This window comes from Pseudorca crassidens, chromosome 18 (genome assembly GCF_039906515.1).
Source record: "Pseudorca crassidens isolate mPseCra1 chromosome 18, mPseCra1.hap1, whole genome shotgun sequence".
In the NCBI taxonomy this organism is placed as follows: Eukaryota; Metazoa; Chordata; class Mammalia; order Artiodactyla; family Delphinidae; genus Pseudorca; species Pseudorca crassidens.
The window spans coordinates 62,523,321-62,541,365 of NC_090313.1; the positions used below are offsets into that span (position 1 = coordinate 62,523,321).

Sequence of the window (18,045 nt, forward strand, 5' to 3'; positions counted from 1 at the left end):
GACAAGCAAAGGTACACCAAGTAAATGATAACAAAGCAGAGACTACAATCCTGTTAGCAGACCAGTAGAATTCATTCTACAAAGTATTACAAAGAATAAAGAAGGCTACTTTGTAAAGCTATATCTCACAATTTATAATGAATATGTAACTGTTAAAAACATCTATTCACCAAGTAACCCTGTAAATACCACTACAAAGGAGAAAATAAAAAGACGCAAGAAAAAAATAAAAATATACTGAAAAAAGATTTTTCATACACTGTTGTCAGTATGAGAAGTCAAGTAGATAAAAAGTGAGGATACAGATTTTATAAATATACATCAAAATTTAAACCTGATAACAGATAATAAACTTGCAAATGGAGCACAAAAATATTATTAGGTCCAAAGAAAACATCAATTACATAAAGCAGAAATATTATAAAACTATTACAAGGCAATAAAATTAGATATTAATAAATACCAAAATACCACATGGAAATTTAAGAGCCTTATATTAAACAACTCTTGGATTAAAAAAAAAAAAACAAAACAGAAAAAAAATTTCTAGAAAATTATAATGAAAACACCACGTATCAGAATCTATGGGATTTACCTGAAGCAGTGTTCAAAGGCAAGTTCATAGCCTTAAAAATGTATACAACAGAACTTAAAAGAATGAAAATAGATCACAAATAAAAAGCTAGAGAAAGAACAGAGCAGGGACTTCCCTGGTGGCACAGTGCAGGGGACATGGGTTCAAGCCCTGGGCTGGAAAGATCCCACATGCCACAGAACAACTAAGCCCGTGCACCACAACAACTGAGACTGAGCCCTAGAGCCCCCGAGCCACAGCTACTGAGCCTGCAAGCCACAACTACTGAGGCCCGTGTGCCTAGAGACCGTGCTCCACAACAAGAGAATTCACTGCAATGAGAAGCCCACGCACCACAAGGAAGAGTAGCCCCCCTCACTGCAACTAGAGAAAGCCCATGCGCAGCAATGAAGACCCAACGCAGCCAAAAATAAATAAATTAAAAAAAAAGAACAGAGCAAACCAAAAGAAAGCAAAAAGAAACAGTAAGTACAAAAGTAGAAAGTAATGAAGTAAAGAACAGAAAAACCACAGATCTAATTAAAAATCAGAATCCTAGTTCTTTGAAAAAATTGAAAAAAAGTCCTAGTTAATTTAATTAGAGAAGTGGTAGGAGGAGCACAAGTGTACAAAATAAGAAATAATGAAGAAAATAACTCTTGAAACAGTAAATTAAAACAAAAAAATCATAAAGAGATTACTTTGCATACTTAAATGCAAGCAAAATTGAAAACCTAGATGAAATGAATAATTTCCTAGGACAGTAGTTTACAAAAAACTAACCTCACTAGAAATTGAGAGCTTAAACAAGCCAATTTCAATAGCAAAAATAGAGAAAATTATCAGGGAACTAATCACACAAGTATCAAGACCCAAAAGGTTTCAAGAGGGAAACTACCAAATCTTCAAAGATCAGATAGACCTCAGGCTATATAAATTGTTCCAGAGCATAGAAAACGAATGAAGCATAATGTTAATACCTAAACTTTTAAAATGCAATAAAAATACAATATTAATACCGAATAAAGATAGCATAAAAAAACTGTAGACCAGTATCTCTTATGTGAATAGAGATGTAAAAATTCTGAATAAAATATTAGTGAAAAGGATCCCATACTACATTAAGAAAATAATATATGATAATCAAGTGAGATTTCTCAAGGAATGCAAGGATGTTTCAATTTTAGGAATATCAATGTATGTCATATTAATAGACTTACGGAGAAAATCATATAATCCTCTCCATAGACACTGAAAAATTCCAACACGCATTCTTGATGTCAACACTCAAAATGGGATTTTACGGATATTTCCTTAACATAATAAAACATCTATAGGGCTTCCCTGGTGGCGCAGTGGTTGAGAGTTTGCCTGCCAATGCAGGAGACGCGGGTTCATGCCCCAGTCCAGGAGGATCCCACATGCCGCAGAGTGGCTGGGCCCGTGAGCCATGGCCGCTGGGCCTGCGCGTCCGGAGCCTGTGCTCCGAAGCGGAAGAGGCCACAGCAGTGAGAGGCCCGCGTACCGCAAAAAACAAAAACAAAAACAAACCATCTATAACTCAGGAAAAAAATCTAGATTCAACAAAAGGAATGACTGATAAATCTGATTACATAAAAAGGAGAAAACTGCATGGCAAAATATATCAAAGCCAAAGGACAAATTAGGAAAATATTTGACTATATATATATATATATATATCATAAATAAAGAGTTAATGTCCTTAATACACAAAGAGCTCTTAAAAGCCAAGGAAAAGAGATCAAAAATCTGATGGAAAATGAGCAATAAAGATGAACAGGCTATTTGCAAAGATGTAAAAATGGTTCTTCAACATATGAAATCAAGGTCAACTTCACTCACAACAAGTGAAACACATACTAAAAATGAGATACAGGGCTTCCCTGGTGGCGCAGTGGTTGAGAGTCCGCCTGCCGATGCAGGGGACACGGGTTTGTGCCCCGGTCTGGGAAGATCCCACATGCCGTGGAGCGGCTGGGCCCGTGAGCCATGGCCGCTGAGCCTGCACATCCGGAGCCTGTGCTCCGCAACGGGAGAGGCCACAACAGTGAGAGAGGCCCACGTACCGCAAAAAAAAAAGAGATACAGTTTCTCATAGAGTGGCAAAAATTTTAAAATGACAACACATGGACAAGGCCATGAAGAAAGTCACTTTTGTATGTTGCTGCTGGGAATGCAAATGGCACAGCCCCTAAGGCAGGGAATTTGGCAGTGTATAACAAAAATTATAATGCATTCACTCTTTGACCTAGCAATCTGCTTCTAGGAATTTACCCTGAAATATTATCTCCAGTAATATGAAAACACACAGGATTACTGCCCGCTACATTATTCATATTTGCAAAATTCAAGAAATGGTCTAAATGCCTACCCAAAATAGTGTGTTTGAATAAACCATAGCCACAAAATGGAATACTGTGCAGAACAATACTTGGTTGCCTTGGCCTGTGATGTTTTAGGAAGCTGCTAAATGAAAGGTAACATTTTTCCATTATAGCTCCCTACTATTAGCAGAAAACCATTCTTTTCTAATATACAGTAGCCTAGAAAAATGAAATATTTAAGATTTCTAAGCTCAGATCAATTAATGGTTTTTGGTTAGATCTTCATGACACCACCTCAAAGGCTGGGGGAAAGTAAGCTATAGCTAGGTCTCAGGCCCCCCTGAAGCTGTAAAGACTCTCTAGTCTCTCTTTAATTTTGTTTTATAATATATTGGGCCTTCACCGAAAATCTCGTTTTAAAAATGCTTTAAAACTTTGAAATTCACAGCACAAGATTATCAGGCTATTCTAGTTTTTTCTATTTTCATCAGTTTGCTTTCCTCATCTCCATAATCAGGCTAACAGCTGCTCAATGTCTCTGACATTTGTAATTTTACCTTTTGCTGCCTTTTCCCATCTGAGCTGCTTCTGCTATTTTACACCTCCTCCAATATTCTTTTTTCTTGGTTTTTCCCTTTTTCTGGATTTCTATGGTAAAATGCCTGGCTTTTACAGTCACTAATAGTCAATGAGTGTACTCTTTTCCTTCCAGCTAATAGTCAGATTAATCATGTGCCAATGAAGTCTTTGGCAATCCTGAGCTACTTTATTTTTCACTATGTCTGTTTTTCTGGGCTAGAAACATTTAAAATTTTTTTACTTCAGCAATATTTCATGTACTTGAAGACTGCTAGAAAGCTGATCTCTAGACACACAGTATGAGACACATATATACACGGAAAAGATAGGCAACTCAAAGGATCAATGTATTGAACAAACTTCTTGAAAACTGGTATCTTATGAACCAAAGGAAAATCTCTAGCAATCCAAAGTCTCCAAAGAATAATATAGTCAGCTCAAAGAGCTTTACCAATTTTTACCACCTCCAGTAAATATGCTAACAAATAATGTCCTGTTAGGCAGGCACCCTTACCGAAAACTGCTATTAACATGTACACCATTTCCTAGTAGGTGTCTGTAGAATGTCTATGGACTGTTAACATCACACATGCTTTAGAGACAACTAGAGCTGAACCAAGTTAAAACTGTATACTTATCCTTATATGCAGTAAAGGGTAACTGAGTAAAGCTCAGGGTGCTCAAATCCTATACATTCCAAAGAAAGGACTGGTCCTTGATCAGCTCCTTCAAGATAACCTCTGAGCCCTGGGATTATCCTGCTTAATAACATTGCATTCCTGAGACCCTGGGCCACACTGTATCAGTCTGACTCCTGGGAGGGGATAGAGACTGAGTAGTTAAGGTCAGTCAGCCTATGTGACTGACTCCCCAGTAAAAACCCTGGACACATCAAAGTTCAGGAGCTTCCTGGTTGGTAATACTTGATATGTGTCGCCACACATGGTTGATGGGAGAATAAAGCATTGTCCTTACCAATCTACTGGGAAAGGACAACTGGAAACTTGCACCTGGGTCCTCCTAAACTCTGCCCTATGTACCTTTTTAGCCTTTGTTGATTTTAATCTTGTGAAATGGTAAGAAATATACTAGTCTCTGCCCCCAGTTTCTAGCACAGGGCTCTAAAACCTTATAAATTCCTAAGTGATAAGAACATTAAGAGCATCTCTTGTTCCAATATCTGGTCTTTGACCCCATCCTTGACACCCCTGTAATGTCCTAAGCAATATGAGCACTAGGAGCATCTCTTGCTCTAATGAGGTAACTCTGGACGGCCTCCTGGAGGGCTCCTGGACGAAGGCTGGTCACCGGAAAGACCGAGCCATGATTAGAAGCCTGGAAATTTCAGCCCTGCTCCTCACTCTCCAGAGAGTGGAGAGGGGCTAGAAGCAGAGTTAACAACCGATCATGCCTACCTTTGGAAACCTCCATAAAATCCCAACAGTAGGGGGTTTGGAAAGCTTCCTGGCTGGCGAACACACCCACACCAGGAGGCTGACATACCCCAACTTCACGGGGATAGGACCCTCCCAGATCCCGCCCTATGTATCTCTTCATCTGGCTGTTCATCTGTATCTTTTATCATATCCTTTAACGAACTAGTAAATGTAACTGTTTCCCTGAGTTCTTTAAGCTGCTCTAGCAAATTAATAGAACCCAAGGAGGGGGTCTTTGAAACCTCTAATCTATAGCTGGGTGGTCAGAAGCACAGGGCTTGTGACTTTGTGATTGGCATCTGAAGTGTGCCTGTGGGCTGGGGGAAGAGGTGGCCATCACATGGGACTGAGTCCTTAACCTGTGGGATCTGACACTATTTCTGGGTAGTGTTGGAACTGAATTAAATTGTAGGACACCTAGTGGGTCACAGAGACTTGCTTGTTGTTGTGGGGAACCCTCCCGCCCAGCCCTGCTCAACACATTTGGTGACAAGAAGTATGAGCAGTGAAGTGTTCTGTACAAGTAGTGAAGGAGACACATAGGAGAGATATGCACCGTAGGGAAGAACTGGGTTTTTCCCTACACAGGAAGGAAAAGACTGAGTTTTCCCTAGACAAATCAGTACCCTTTTGCTATAAATTACAAGCATGAGTGTAAAAGCTTCTCAGTGATTCCTTCTAGCCAATCACTGAGCCTGAAGGTGGTCTCGGGGACCCCTGACATATCATCAAGTGTCACTAGCCATCAAGTCTCAGCACGTAACCAATCTGCTACAACTGATTAACTTCATTTGTAACAGCAGTAGATTTGTATCAAAAGTTAGATAATACTCAAAATTATCTGTGCATGTCAAGCCATGGATGAACAACTTCAAAAAGGACAGGAAAACCAAATGCTACAGAATCACTGCAATTGCACCTTAACTTTTCTAAGAAGCACAATAACTAGAAAGCAAATGAACACAGACTGACCTGAATCAGTCCAGATTTCTTCTCTAGTCCTCGGGGGTCAATATTTAGTGATTCTTCTAATGTCACAAAGGCATACGAATGTCCATAAACCACCTAATTCTCTCCACACCCTAACGCAGCTTCTCCAGCAGTCTCACTAGTGACTGTCTCATAAATGAAGTCTGTCCTGTTTTTTTTTTTTTTGCGGTACACGGGCCTCTCACTGCCGTGGCCTCTTCCGTTGCGGAGCACAGGCTCCGGACGCACAGGCTCAGCGGCCATGGCTCACGGGCCCAGCTGCTCCGTGGCATGTGGGATCTTCCCGAACCGGGCCACGAACCCATGTCCCCTGCATCGGCAGGCGGACTCTCAACCACTGCGCCACCAGGGAAGCCCATGTCCTGCTGTTTTATACCTCTCCTTGCTGCTATTCTTCTTTTCTGTTGTGTCCTACCCTAAGACCCAAGTTAGATATTTGGGTACTATCCCTGACTCCTCTCTTCTCTCACCACCCATATCAAAACCAGCAAATTTATCATCTAAACATTTCTACAGTCCTCCCTTGTCTTTTTATTGCTAATGTCTAAGCTCTGGTTCTGGTCCTCATTTTCTCTCATTCACACCACAAAATCAACACCGATCTGTCTTCTCAACTCCACTTTCCTCTAAAATCTACACTCCACTCATAATTGGTATAAATTATCAATCCATAATGTAGCTCCCTCTCAGCTACATAAAGAGGATACATGAATCCTAAGGTGGTACACAAGACTCTGTATGATCTAGAACCTGCTGAATCTCTGCCTTATTTTTTTCCCCACTCTTTGCTTCACAATTTATATTTCCATCTCTCTACTTTAAAAAACTCCTTGGCTGGTTCCTTTTCCCTTGTTACCACTGCTCAAATGCAGAGAATTCCTCAGAATTCAATTTTTAGCCCTTTTTCTGAATCTTACTCCATGTCCATATTTTCATGAATTTCTTAAGTACTGATAAATCTCAAAGATGTATGGCCTTTTCCTTCCTGGAAACATTACTACAGAGGAACAATAAATAAATCAGAATGAATGTGTCTGTCCTACAATAAACCCATCATCTCCCTCTACCAGTCTCATCCGTTTGCTTGACTCCTGATGGTCCATCGCATTATTATCCATTTAGATTGCCAAATTAGAAACCAAAGTAATTTTTACTTCTCCTTCTCTTTGATCCTTTCCTCTTGAAGTTCTAACTCACTTTCTCTCTCCTAACCATCAGCTTCGGGCTCATACCTTCATCAACTTCCTTAAACGTATTATGATAGTAAAATAGGACAGGCTACACTCAAACTTTCCCCATTCCAGACCCTCCTTGCCTCTTCCAAGTTATCTGACTATAACGGACATGAGCATATCACTCCTCTATTTGAAAATCTTCAATGACTCTGCACTGATTACAAGATAAGCCCAAATTCCTTAAAACAGCATTCAAAACCCTGAAACTTAACGCCCCAGCAACCGTGTTGGTTTATTAACCACCTGTATTCTCCACACCCTCCATGTGTTCTCTTGATTCCTTATTTATTGCTCCTCATGTACCTGAAATGACCTTTTCAACTTGACAAAATCCTTCTTATCCTAGTTGTATGACTTTAGACAAATTACTTATCTGTTTTCTTTTTACCTTGTTTGTAAGATGGAGATAATTATAGTAACCAATCACATAGGATTTTTTATAAGGAATAAATGAGTAAACATATGAAAAGTACTTAAAACAGTGCCTGGCACACTTTAAAACCCTTAATAAATGCCAACTATTAACATAATCATCTTCTTCACTTCTATCACCACTTCCACCACTATCTCCTTATAATGCTTATTTCAAATGTTACTTCCTCAATGAAGCTTTCTGGTTGCCAGAGAGAATATGTGCTTTCATAATTCTAGCATTTTGGTCATGCCTCTGTTTTACTTTTCTTTTCTTGTTTGTTTGCACACATATTGTGTGCTTATGTGATCATGGTATGAAAGAGCATAGGCTTTGGACTTGCCTTCAATTCTCAGCCATGGCTTTTATTCACTGTATGACCTTAGTTAGGTTATTTTACTTGACTAAGTTTCAGTCTCCTTACTTGTAAAATAAGAGAACAAAACTTATCTCATAAGGGTGCTGGTAAGATAAAAGGAGATTATAGAAACAGATTTGGTATAGCAAGTAACTGACAAAAGTTCATTCCATTCACTCTTTTTACCTGCTACTAATGTTGAGGTCTTAGAGAGCAGGGCCTCTATGTCTTCTTCATCTCTGTGCCTATAATTCTCTGTGCAATTCTGGCTTAAGTGGAACAACCTGTGTTTGTTAAACTCAATAAATATACTTATAACTACAGTACTTCATCACTTTAATACCTCTAGCTTTCAAATAAACAAGACCAATAGGTGATGGAAGCTTTTATTTGCCTATAATCAATTCCATAATGTCCTAGGGTAAATGTCTTGATGGAAATATCAGATATTTTGCTTATTTGCCTTTTAATTTTGGCTTTCAGAAAGCTTAGGACTAAATTTAGCATTCATAACAACAAATACATTTATAAAAAGAATTTTACCTCCTCCCCCTTTCTTTTAAGATATTTATTATCTTATGTCTGTTGCTAAGTCACTTTTACATCCATTTTGAAAACAGGACAGTATATAACTAAACAGTTTTCACTTAATTTTTATGACAGTTCAGGCTAACACTTCACAAATAAAAAGTTACTTTAGTTGCCTTTAAAAGATACCCTCCTAAGAACTTAAAGTCCTAAAATTAACTAGCAAAACGTGTAGTTCAATATTTATACAGGAACTATACATTGCCTCTTGAGAAATGTTAGCAAAGATGCATTTTCTTCATCCCAATGATAAATCACACATAATTCTGACACCCACATACATACATATTATGTGTGTGTGTGTATAAACAAAGATAGGATTATAAAAACAAACATACAACAAATCAGAAAGAGATCTTAGTTGGAACATCAGAAGCCAAATTAATGCTAGATCAACGCTAGAATCAGTTCTAAATTCACTGAAATTTAGCCTTTTTTTTTTTTTTTGAGGTACGTGGGCCTCACACTGTTGTGGCCTCTCCCGTTGCGGAGCACAGGCTCCGGACGCACAGGCTCAGCGGCCATGGCTCACGGGCCCAGCGGCTCCGCGGCATGTGGAATCTTCCCGGACCGGGGCACGAACCCGTGTCCCCTGCATTGGCAGGCAGACCCTCAACCACTGTGCCACCAGGGAAGCCCTATCCATTGTTTTACTCTGTGGAAGAATTTAACTTTTAGCCTTGCTACATTCAGGAGAATTTTCAGACTGCCTGATAAAAAATTTGCCAGCATATATATAGTAATTGCTTAACTAAATCTCATGTAATGGACAAATCATGTAAAGATGCCTTTGCATTTAAAACTATACTTGAGTCCTCACTTCAGCAGCACATATACTAAAATTGGAATGATACAGAGAAGATTAGCATGGCCCCTGCACAAGGGTGACATGCAAATTCGTGAAGCATTCCATATTTTTACGAAGTGAGAGAGTGGCATAGACATATATACAATACCAAATGTAAAACAGATAGTGAGTGGGAAGCAGCCACAAAGCACAGGGAGATCAGCTTGGTGCTTTGTGACCACCTAGAGGGGTGGGATAGGGAGGGTGGGAGGGAGACGCAAGAGGGAGGAGATATGGGGACATATGTATAGGTATAGCTGATTCACTTTGTTATAAAGCAGAAATTAACACACCACTGTAAAGCAATTATACTCCAATAAAGATGTTAAAAAAATAAAAATAAAAGTATACTTGATATCCTTCAATACTGTATCTCAAAAGGTTGTAGCATGGGCGTTCGTGTGGTTTCATAGAAAGTAAACACGATCTGTCATCAGAAGATCTCAGTTTTAAATACCGACTGTGACCCTTACAAGCTCTGCAACTTTGGATAAGTCACTTAATGTTTCCCTGAGGCCCAGTTTCTTACTCTGTAAAATGGGGACAACAGCATCTAGCCTACCTATTTTAAGAATCAAATGAGATTTTAAAAAAATATGAAGAAGCTTTATAAAGCTTTTACCACTTTATAAATATTAATACTTTAAAACACTATTATGATACAAATAACTAAATTAACTATATATGTGATCATTTCTCTAAAGTTAGCATTTTTGCTATCTGAATGATGTAAGATACAAACTTAATTTAACTTTAATCCTGTTTCTGAAAACCACATACATTGTGAAAGCTTGACAAGTTAATAAGATATATGCTGACACTTATTAAAAGCATAAGAATAAATAACCCTTTAAAAAATAATAATAAAAACGCTTTCAGTCCCATCCAGAGCAAAATCCCAAATCTAAGCTTCTGCTTTACTTACGTTTATGTCCGTATGGTATATGAGGACACATAATGCTGGCAAAATCTGAGGAAAGAAGACAAACAATAAATAATACTAGACTTGATGAAGACGTCTTTGTAAAAATGAATAACTGTGATTTAAAAAAGCAGTAAATACTATTTGCAGGGCAAGAAAAACAACATTAAGTTTGTTTGAATCTCTATTAGGAAAATAAAAATATGATAAATTCAATCTGAAAAACCAAAAAAATATTTCAGATGTCTAATTGAAATATTCAATTAAGTCTGGCAGAGATTAATGTACCTTAAAGGAAAAACATTTGTTTTCAATAACCTTCTTCATGACATATGTCAACTGGAAAGAATGGAGATGCAAGTATGTAGTATAGCTATTTTAAGAATCCACCTTCCAATGCAGGGGACGTGGGTTCAATCCTCGGTCAAGGAACTAAGATCCCACATGCCACAGGGCAACTAAGCCCGCACGCTGCAACTACTGAGCCCGTGTGCCACAACTACAGAGCCCACGTGCTGCAACGAAGAGCCCGCATGCCACAACTAAGACCTGACACAGCCATAAATAAATAAATAAATAAAATATTAAAAAGAAAAACTAGTGCATTATTTAAAAAAAATTAAAAAGCTATTCTTAAAACTGCTGTCATTGTCTCACTTACCTGCTTAAAGTAAAAATAAGATTTTATTTAGCTACTTGAGTCAAATTAAAGTTTTCAACCTCAGATTTAGTCAAGAAAATTATGACCAGTATAAAGTATAAAGTTTGTTGAATTCAGGCATTACAGATCTTCTTTTAAACCTGGGCGGGAGGGGGCAGTAGCAGGGAGAATCACTAAGTACCCCTTCCATAAGGGCAAGAGGTGGCAGAAGATTGTGAAGGATATCAATTATGAAGATTAAAGATTCACAGTCAGCATTTCTCTGCACAGTCAAGTGATTAAAGGTTACATAGGATTTTTTAAAACTTAAAATACTCAGATCCATTTACAAATTATATGTAAATAGCAAAGATTTTACTCTGCTTTAATTAGCAGATTTAACACAAAGCATGCCACATATTAAGAGTATTATTTTGTCAGGAATCAAGGGAAATTTCAATTGGACTTAATGCAAATTCACTCAAGAACATTTGCATATAAGTAGACCAGTTTTATCTGTAGCAATCCCTTATTTTTTTAGTGTTAACCAACAATGCAATGTAGTAATAAAACTGAGACTTTTTCTTCTTTTGTATTTTTCTGCTTGAATTAGGGAGGACTGACATTCACTCAGCTGCCATAGAGTCTCAACTTTTATTTCACAGGAGTCAAAATTAAGTATGATACGTTACTTAAATATCTCATACCTGCAATGAAATCAGTATATACATTATTTCATTCCCTGTGCATGAAAATCTAAGGCATAAACATAGGGAAAATATACCATCTGGCCTTTGCATTTCTTCATTTACCTCCTGAACTGTCTCCATAGGCGGTGGGGGATCCTTATTCCTGCAGAGATTGACAATGACCCATGTGACGTTCCGAAGGAAGGTGATGGGAATGGAGGGATTGATGAAGGACAGAAGAGGTTTGACAACTCCCAGTGATATGACATAATCTCTACATTGAGGACCATCACCTACAGAAATGAAAATTGTATTTAAAAAAAAAAATTACATTCAGGATGAGAAAGTCTGAAATGTATGCAATGGCTTATGTTGGGACACTGATGTTCTATGTTTCCTCACCATTAGTCAAGGGCATCAAGTGTTGCTATCTCTCCAGATTTTGATTGGGGAACACAAATTTAACCTACCAATCCTCATAGCAAATTGCATATCCATTTCAAAGAGGTACAATCTTAAGTTAGTATTTATGAAACAAGAAGGTAGTCAACCCACATTAAAATTAGAGGAAACATAGTGTGTAATGGCTATGCCAATGTAGGAGAAAAGTTAATTAAGATACTTAATTGGAGCCTTTTCAAACCTAAATTCAACTTACCTATAATGTTTCCCAAAGCCCATACTGCTTGTTCACAAACATTCTGATGTGGTGAATGGAGAAGTCTTAGAAAAAGAGGTACGGCATCTATAATAAAGAAAAACTAATATTTACACTGCAAAATGTTGAAGAGTCATAGATTTCAGCCTGTATACAGAGTTTGGCACACTGTAGTTGCCCAGTGATAATTCACTGAATGAATAAATGTGGCAAATACCTTTACCCTAAATATAATAAATTTTAGTGTTTTCCCCTAGTAGTATTCAAGTAACAGACCTATTGACAGTGTCTAGAAGTTGCTATTATATTATTAATTAAAAGAAAACAACAGCATAAAATTTTTCCTATAATTCATTAAAAAAAATTTCTACCCTGAACATGTAACCTTAGAATATAATATTTTAGTCAATATGATCCAATTGCTGACATGGGATTAACTAAAGAAATGATTATCCCCATATCAGGCCTACCCTATATTTCAAGATAATTTATCATTATAATCCTTACTCTTTACATAACTTATGTGTTAACTCAAATTCCAAAACACTGGTATCATATTCATTACCTGTAGAAACTAAGCATAAGCTAGATCACTTTTTCTTAAATTTCAGTCAATTGTGCACTACCTCTAGGATTTTTAGCTGTATCTCTGTACTACCTGTATTATTTATTTAACATTTAAATTAAAACTGACTCACACTTTTAATAGCTTTATTGAGATATAATTTATATGCAATATAATTTATCTGTTTAAGTGTACAATTCAATGGTTTTAGTATTTATACAGAGTTGTGTTGTCATCACCACAATCTAATTTTACAACATTTCTATCACCCCCAAATCCCATACCCAGAGAAGTCCTACTACCCTCTCCCCAAGCCCTAAGCAACCATTTACTGTTTTCTGTCTCTACAGACTTTCCTTTTCTGGACACGTCACATAAATGAACTTGTATAATATGTAGTTTTTTTGTTTGGATTCTTTCATTTAGAATAATGTTTTTGAGGTTTGTCCATCTTATAGCATGTATAAGTACTTCATTTTTTCTTATTGCTGAATAGTATTCAATGGTATATCACATTTTGTTTATCTACTCATCAGCTAATGGATACTGGGGTTATTTCCATTTGGGGGCTATTATGAATAATATGAGTAATGCTGCTGCAAACATTTCTGTACAAGTCTTTCTGTGCACATGGTTTCATATCTCTTGGTTCCATGTAGTAGGGGAACTGCTGGGCCATATGGTAACTCTATGATTAACCTTTTAATGAACTGTTTTCCAAAGAGGCTGCACTATTTTACATTCTCACCAGCAATGTATGAGGGTTTGAACTGACTCACATTTGTATTTTAACTAATTTTATTCATCACTTCTGTAAATAGAATACCAGTATCAATCACCACACATAGAAGATAACCAAAAAATTAAAAATGAAAACAAAACACTGTTATTTAATTGTACCTACTCGTCTCTATTGAAAGCCCTAGTCTAAAATCTGCTGTTCCCTTTGTGTTACATCTAGCATCTACCTAGAAATCTTCTTTGACATTACTGAAATATCTAAAACAAAAGTGAAAGAAAATAGTATTCTCACTACTTGATTCAATGTGACTTATTGCTGTATCATTTACTACTTAGAATCACCTTAAGTACCACCTGAAGTCAGTTAAGTGTGCCACACTTTAAGACTACCTGGTGACATCCAGTTTTTTTCAAAGAGCTTTTGACAGTTTGGGTCAACATGCTAATAACAGTTAGCCCATCTTGAGGTAAGCAAAATTTAAAAAATATATGTTACAAGCTAAAAGACATAAGTTACTCAGCACCTTGGAGACATTAGGAATAGAAAATTTAAACCCTATTACTAGGAGATGGTCTTGACCCAAAAAGATAAAACTCTTATTCACTTTTTAGTAACCACAATTAAAATTATTCAATGATAGATTAATGACAGCTATAGTAAAGATATCAACTATCATAAGTAACTTATAATATTCACAATTTTTAAATAAAACTGTCTTTACAATAAAACACCACTTCCTTCCCTTTAAAAAAAAAAAGGGTCCAGCAAGTAAGGAATTAAATTAACTAATTTACTTACTAGACTGTACAACAGCTTGAGTCTGTGCAGAAGTTCCTGATGCTATATTGGTTAATGCCCACGCAGCTTCAAACTGTAATGAAGGACTGTAAAAAACAATAAAAAATCTTTAGACACATAACTACTATTTACATTTATGACCTGCAGATTATATGGTTATCCTTTACCTTGTCCTTGAATTTTGTCTTATTATGTCCAACTGCCTGTTGGCTATCTCCACCTGAATGTCTCATTTGCTCTCAAAGTCAGTCAATATAAACTTACTTCTTTACGTCCACTGGTAGTTGCAACATTTTTTTTTTAATTTATTTATTTTTGGCTGCGTTGGGTCTTCGTTGTTGTGCAGTGCATGGGCTCTCTCTAGTTGCAGTGAGCGGGGGCTGCTCTTTGCTGTGGTGCGCAGGCTTCTCATTGCTGTGGCTTCTCTTGTTATGGAGCACAGGCTCTAGGTGCTCGGGCTTCAGCTGTTGTGGCACTCAGGCTCAGTAGTTGTGGCTCGCGGGCTCTAGAGCGCAGGCTCAGTAGTTGTGGTGCATGGGCTTAGTTGCTCCGCAGCATGTGGGATCTTCCAGGGCTCGAACCCGTGTCCCCTGCATTGGCAGGCGGATTCTTAACCACTGCACCACCAGGGAAGTCCGACAGTTGCAACTTTTAGCCAGTCATTATTTTCCTTGACTCCTTCCTCTCCCACAGACATCTAATCAATAGGGTCATGTCAATTTTACCTCTTAAATATTTCTTATATTTATAGCACCATCCCTAATATCACTGTGTTAGCTGAAGCCCTCATCATCTCAGATGAATCACTGCCACAACCTCTAGACAGGTCTTAAAGCTCTTATTCCACTACACCATCTGCTTTACATACCAGAGATATTACAAGGCTACATAATTTTGCTGAAAGGATGAGATCATTATAATTTGGAATGGTGATGGAAGACCTCACAAAGAAAGGGAAAACTGAACTAGATTTTCAAAGAGGGATAAAGAAAGAAAGGCAATGACAGCTGGAAATACAAATAAAAGTATCATGGGTGGGATGATCATGATGTGTACAGATGACTATGAAGGGATCAAGAGAGCTAAAGCCAAGAAGGTATGAAAAAATATAACATGGGATGAAACTGGAAGGGTAGGTTACCTAAGTTTGTGTGTGTGGTATGGGGAGTAGGACTCAAATCTCAGGCTTCAGAATTTGAAATTTATTCTACAGACATACTAAGTATAGAGTGTTACTGAAAAGTGAAGTAAAAAAAACACTGTTGGAGTCCATGCAGAATAGATAAAAAAGGTTCAAGGCCAATGTAGGAAAAATCTGGTAAGAAATTATCTACATTAAGTTAGGCTAGATAGCTGAAAAACACACATTCTTTTAAACAGAATACCAAGGTAGGAGGGGGTGGTAGTGAGCAAAAGCCAAGGGGAGCCAAAGGTTAGGGACTTAGGAGAAACTCTGTAAATATCAAAGAAAGAGAGTGAGGTTGTTAATATCAAAAGGGTAGAGAGATCCGAGAAGGAAAAGGTTTTAAGGAGAATAAATGTCAGCGATATAGAAAGTGGTGAGGTTAAAAAGATGGAACAGATGAGAAAATGAAGGAGCAGACAAGAACTACATGACGAACTTTGGCAAAAGGCAAGAAATAAGACGGTATCGAGGCTGAGGAGAAATAAAGGGATGATAAGATCAAAGATGATGAGACAGTTTATGTTGTCTCAGACTAGAAAAAGAAAGGGTTATTAAACTAGGCTAGGTTGTTTGGCAAAATACTGAAAATGAGGGCCTTAAATGAGAAAACATAAAGACGTAAAAAATACAATTACAAAGCTAGAGAAAGTCTTCTAAGATGTCATTTGAAAAAAAGAGAAGACAGAGAAAAAATAAATAATGAGTGCAATAAGTAAATAATAAATGAAAACGTATTATATGCTTGATATTGTATAGTGTTTTGTTTATATTATTTTCATTCCTCACAACCACCTAAATTTTATTGATGAGGTATCTGAGGCTCAAATGCTACATGGGTTTTGGTTAGCAACAAACTCTGGATTTAAACCAAGGTCTGTTTGGCTCCAAAGTCTATGGGGCTTTTAGATTATGACACAATTTCCCATGACAAATTCATCAAGTCAGATCGAGACCACCGACTAGTGGTAGTTTTCTATTTTTACTTTGGGTGGTAGTTACACAGGTCTGCATACATTTTAGCATATTCTTCTGTATATATGCTGTATTTCACAGATACACCCACACAAATGAGCCCATGCCAAAGACCAAAAAGTAAAAAAAAAGGAGAGGAAGGAGAAGGAGAAGAAGAAGAAAGAAAAGCAAATCAAGAACAAAAAGAGGGCCTTAAAAGTAGAGGTAAATAGAATTTTTGTTTAACAATTGAAATAAAACTTATTTTTACTTAAATAAATCTTGTTATAGAAAATATATATGATAGTATTAAAAAAGTGTTAAGGGCTTTTGGAGGGATGGTTGTGGCACATAATCAAAGCAGAAGGAAGTATTTTTAAATAATGCAAACCCTTAGTAGAAACATTTATATATCACCATTTTATCTAGTCACCTGAAAATCTCACAGACAACACTTAACAAAATATCTGAAGTCTAAACGCCCCTTAAATGCAAAATTAGCCTTTGTTTTAATGTATTTTGGAGTTGAAACTTACATTCTCCCCACTTACCTCAAACTGATGAAGTTTAAGATATAGCACACCGAGATCTCTCTAAACACTAACAGAAATGGGACCAGTACCTCAAAAGATACCAAGTGGTGTTTTTCCCTTTCTATTCTGGAAAATTATAATCTGCCCTCTTATTTTTAATTTACCACAAATAAAAACCATGATGATAGACAACTACTCATGGTTGGAGTTCTGTTAAAGACTTCTCAGAGTATCAGCAGATCAGCTGGAATATTCCCAGGGTAAGAAAGAGCTACTCAGTTCTGGAAGCCATTCATGTTGACTCAAGTCATGAGGTTAATCTATATATAGACTCATAAGGAAAGAGTGACTCAAACACTATTTGGGTTGTTTTAAAATATTACTTAAAAAAAACCAACTAACAAATAAAGACTAAATATTTGAGATAAGTTAGAATAGACAATAAACAGACGCTAAAATTTTCCTAGAAAATATACACACACTTCATAAACTAAAAAGAGAAGAACTTTAGGTCTACTGAGTATGATCACAGAATAAGAAAATTACATTAAAATACATGACAAATGACAAATATGATAAATGCAAAACCAAATGGAACCACTGGTTAAATAATAATCACAAATTTTCAGTTAGCTGAAAAAAGTGAACAGGGAGTTAAATCCATACTTACTTATCATCCCTTTCTAGACACTTCACTAGAATTGGTAAAATTCCAGATTTTATTAGGTCATCAATTGGTGGATTTCTGTCACTGGATAATAGTTTTCTAGAAAAAGAAATATAAGAAATTAACTGCTATAATTTTCAAACTATGAACAGAAATAACAATGTACTACTTCTAGACTATGAGCTAAGACACCCTAGGCATGACACCTAATTCTCTCTCTGGACAAATCAGTACTTACCTTGCAGCCTGGACAGCACTCAACTGGACCACTGGGTTATCACTTGTGGCATTCTACAACACCAAATGTAAATTTCAGAAATTAAAAAAAAA

At 36.9% G+C, this 18,045-nt stretch overlaps 1 protein-coding gene and 1 non-coding gene across 2 annotated transcripts in view; one reads left to right on the forward strand and one right to left on the reverse strand.

Annotated features, from left to right (window-relative positions):
- The window catches only part of KPNA3 (karyopherin subunit alpha 3), a 91,744-nt gene that overhangs the window by 11,482 nt on the left and 62,217 nt on the right, over nucleotides 1-18,045 (reverse strand). The window contains exons 5-10 of the mRNA XM_067712949.1: nucleotides 17,954-18,006; nucleotides 17,719-17,814; nucleotides 14,379-14,464; nucleotides 12,274-12,360; nucleotides 11,739-11,908; nucleotides 10,290-10,334 (exon numbers count right to left, since the gene is read on the reverse strand). Coding sequence (XP_067569050.1) covers nucleotides 10,290-10,334; nucleotides 11,739-11,908; nucleotides 12,274-12,360; nucleotides 14,379-14,464; nucleotides 17,719-17,814; nucleotides 17,954-18,006 — 537 coding nt within the window. The remainder of the gene's footprint in view (nucleotides 1-10,289; nucleotides 10,335-11,738; nucleotides 11,909-12,273; nucleotides 12,361-14,378; nucleotides 14,465-17,718; nucleotides 17,815-17,953; nucleotides 18,007-18,045) is intronic.
- LOC137211504 (U6 spliceosomal RNA) lies at nucleotides 9,330-9,436 on the forward strand. Its single transcript, XR_010937110.1, has one exon. It is a non-coding gene; the product is annotated as a U6 spliceosomal RNA (small nuclear RNA).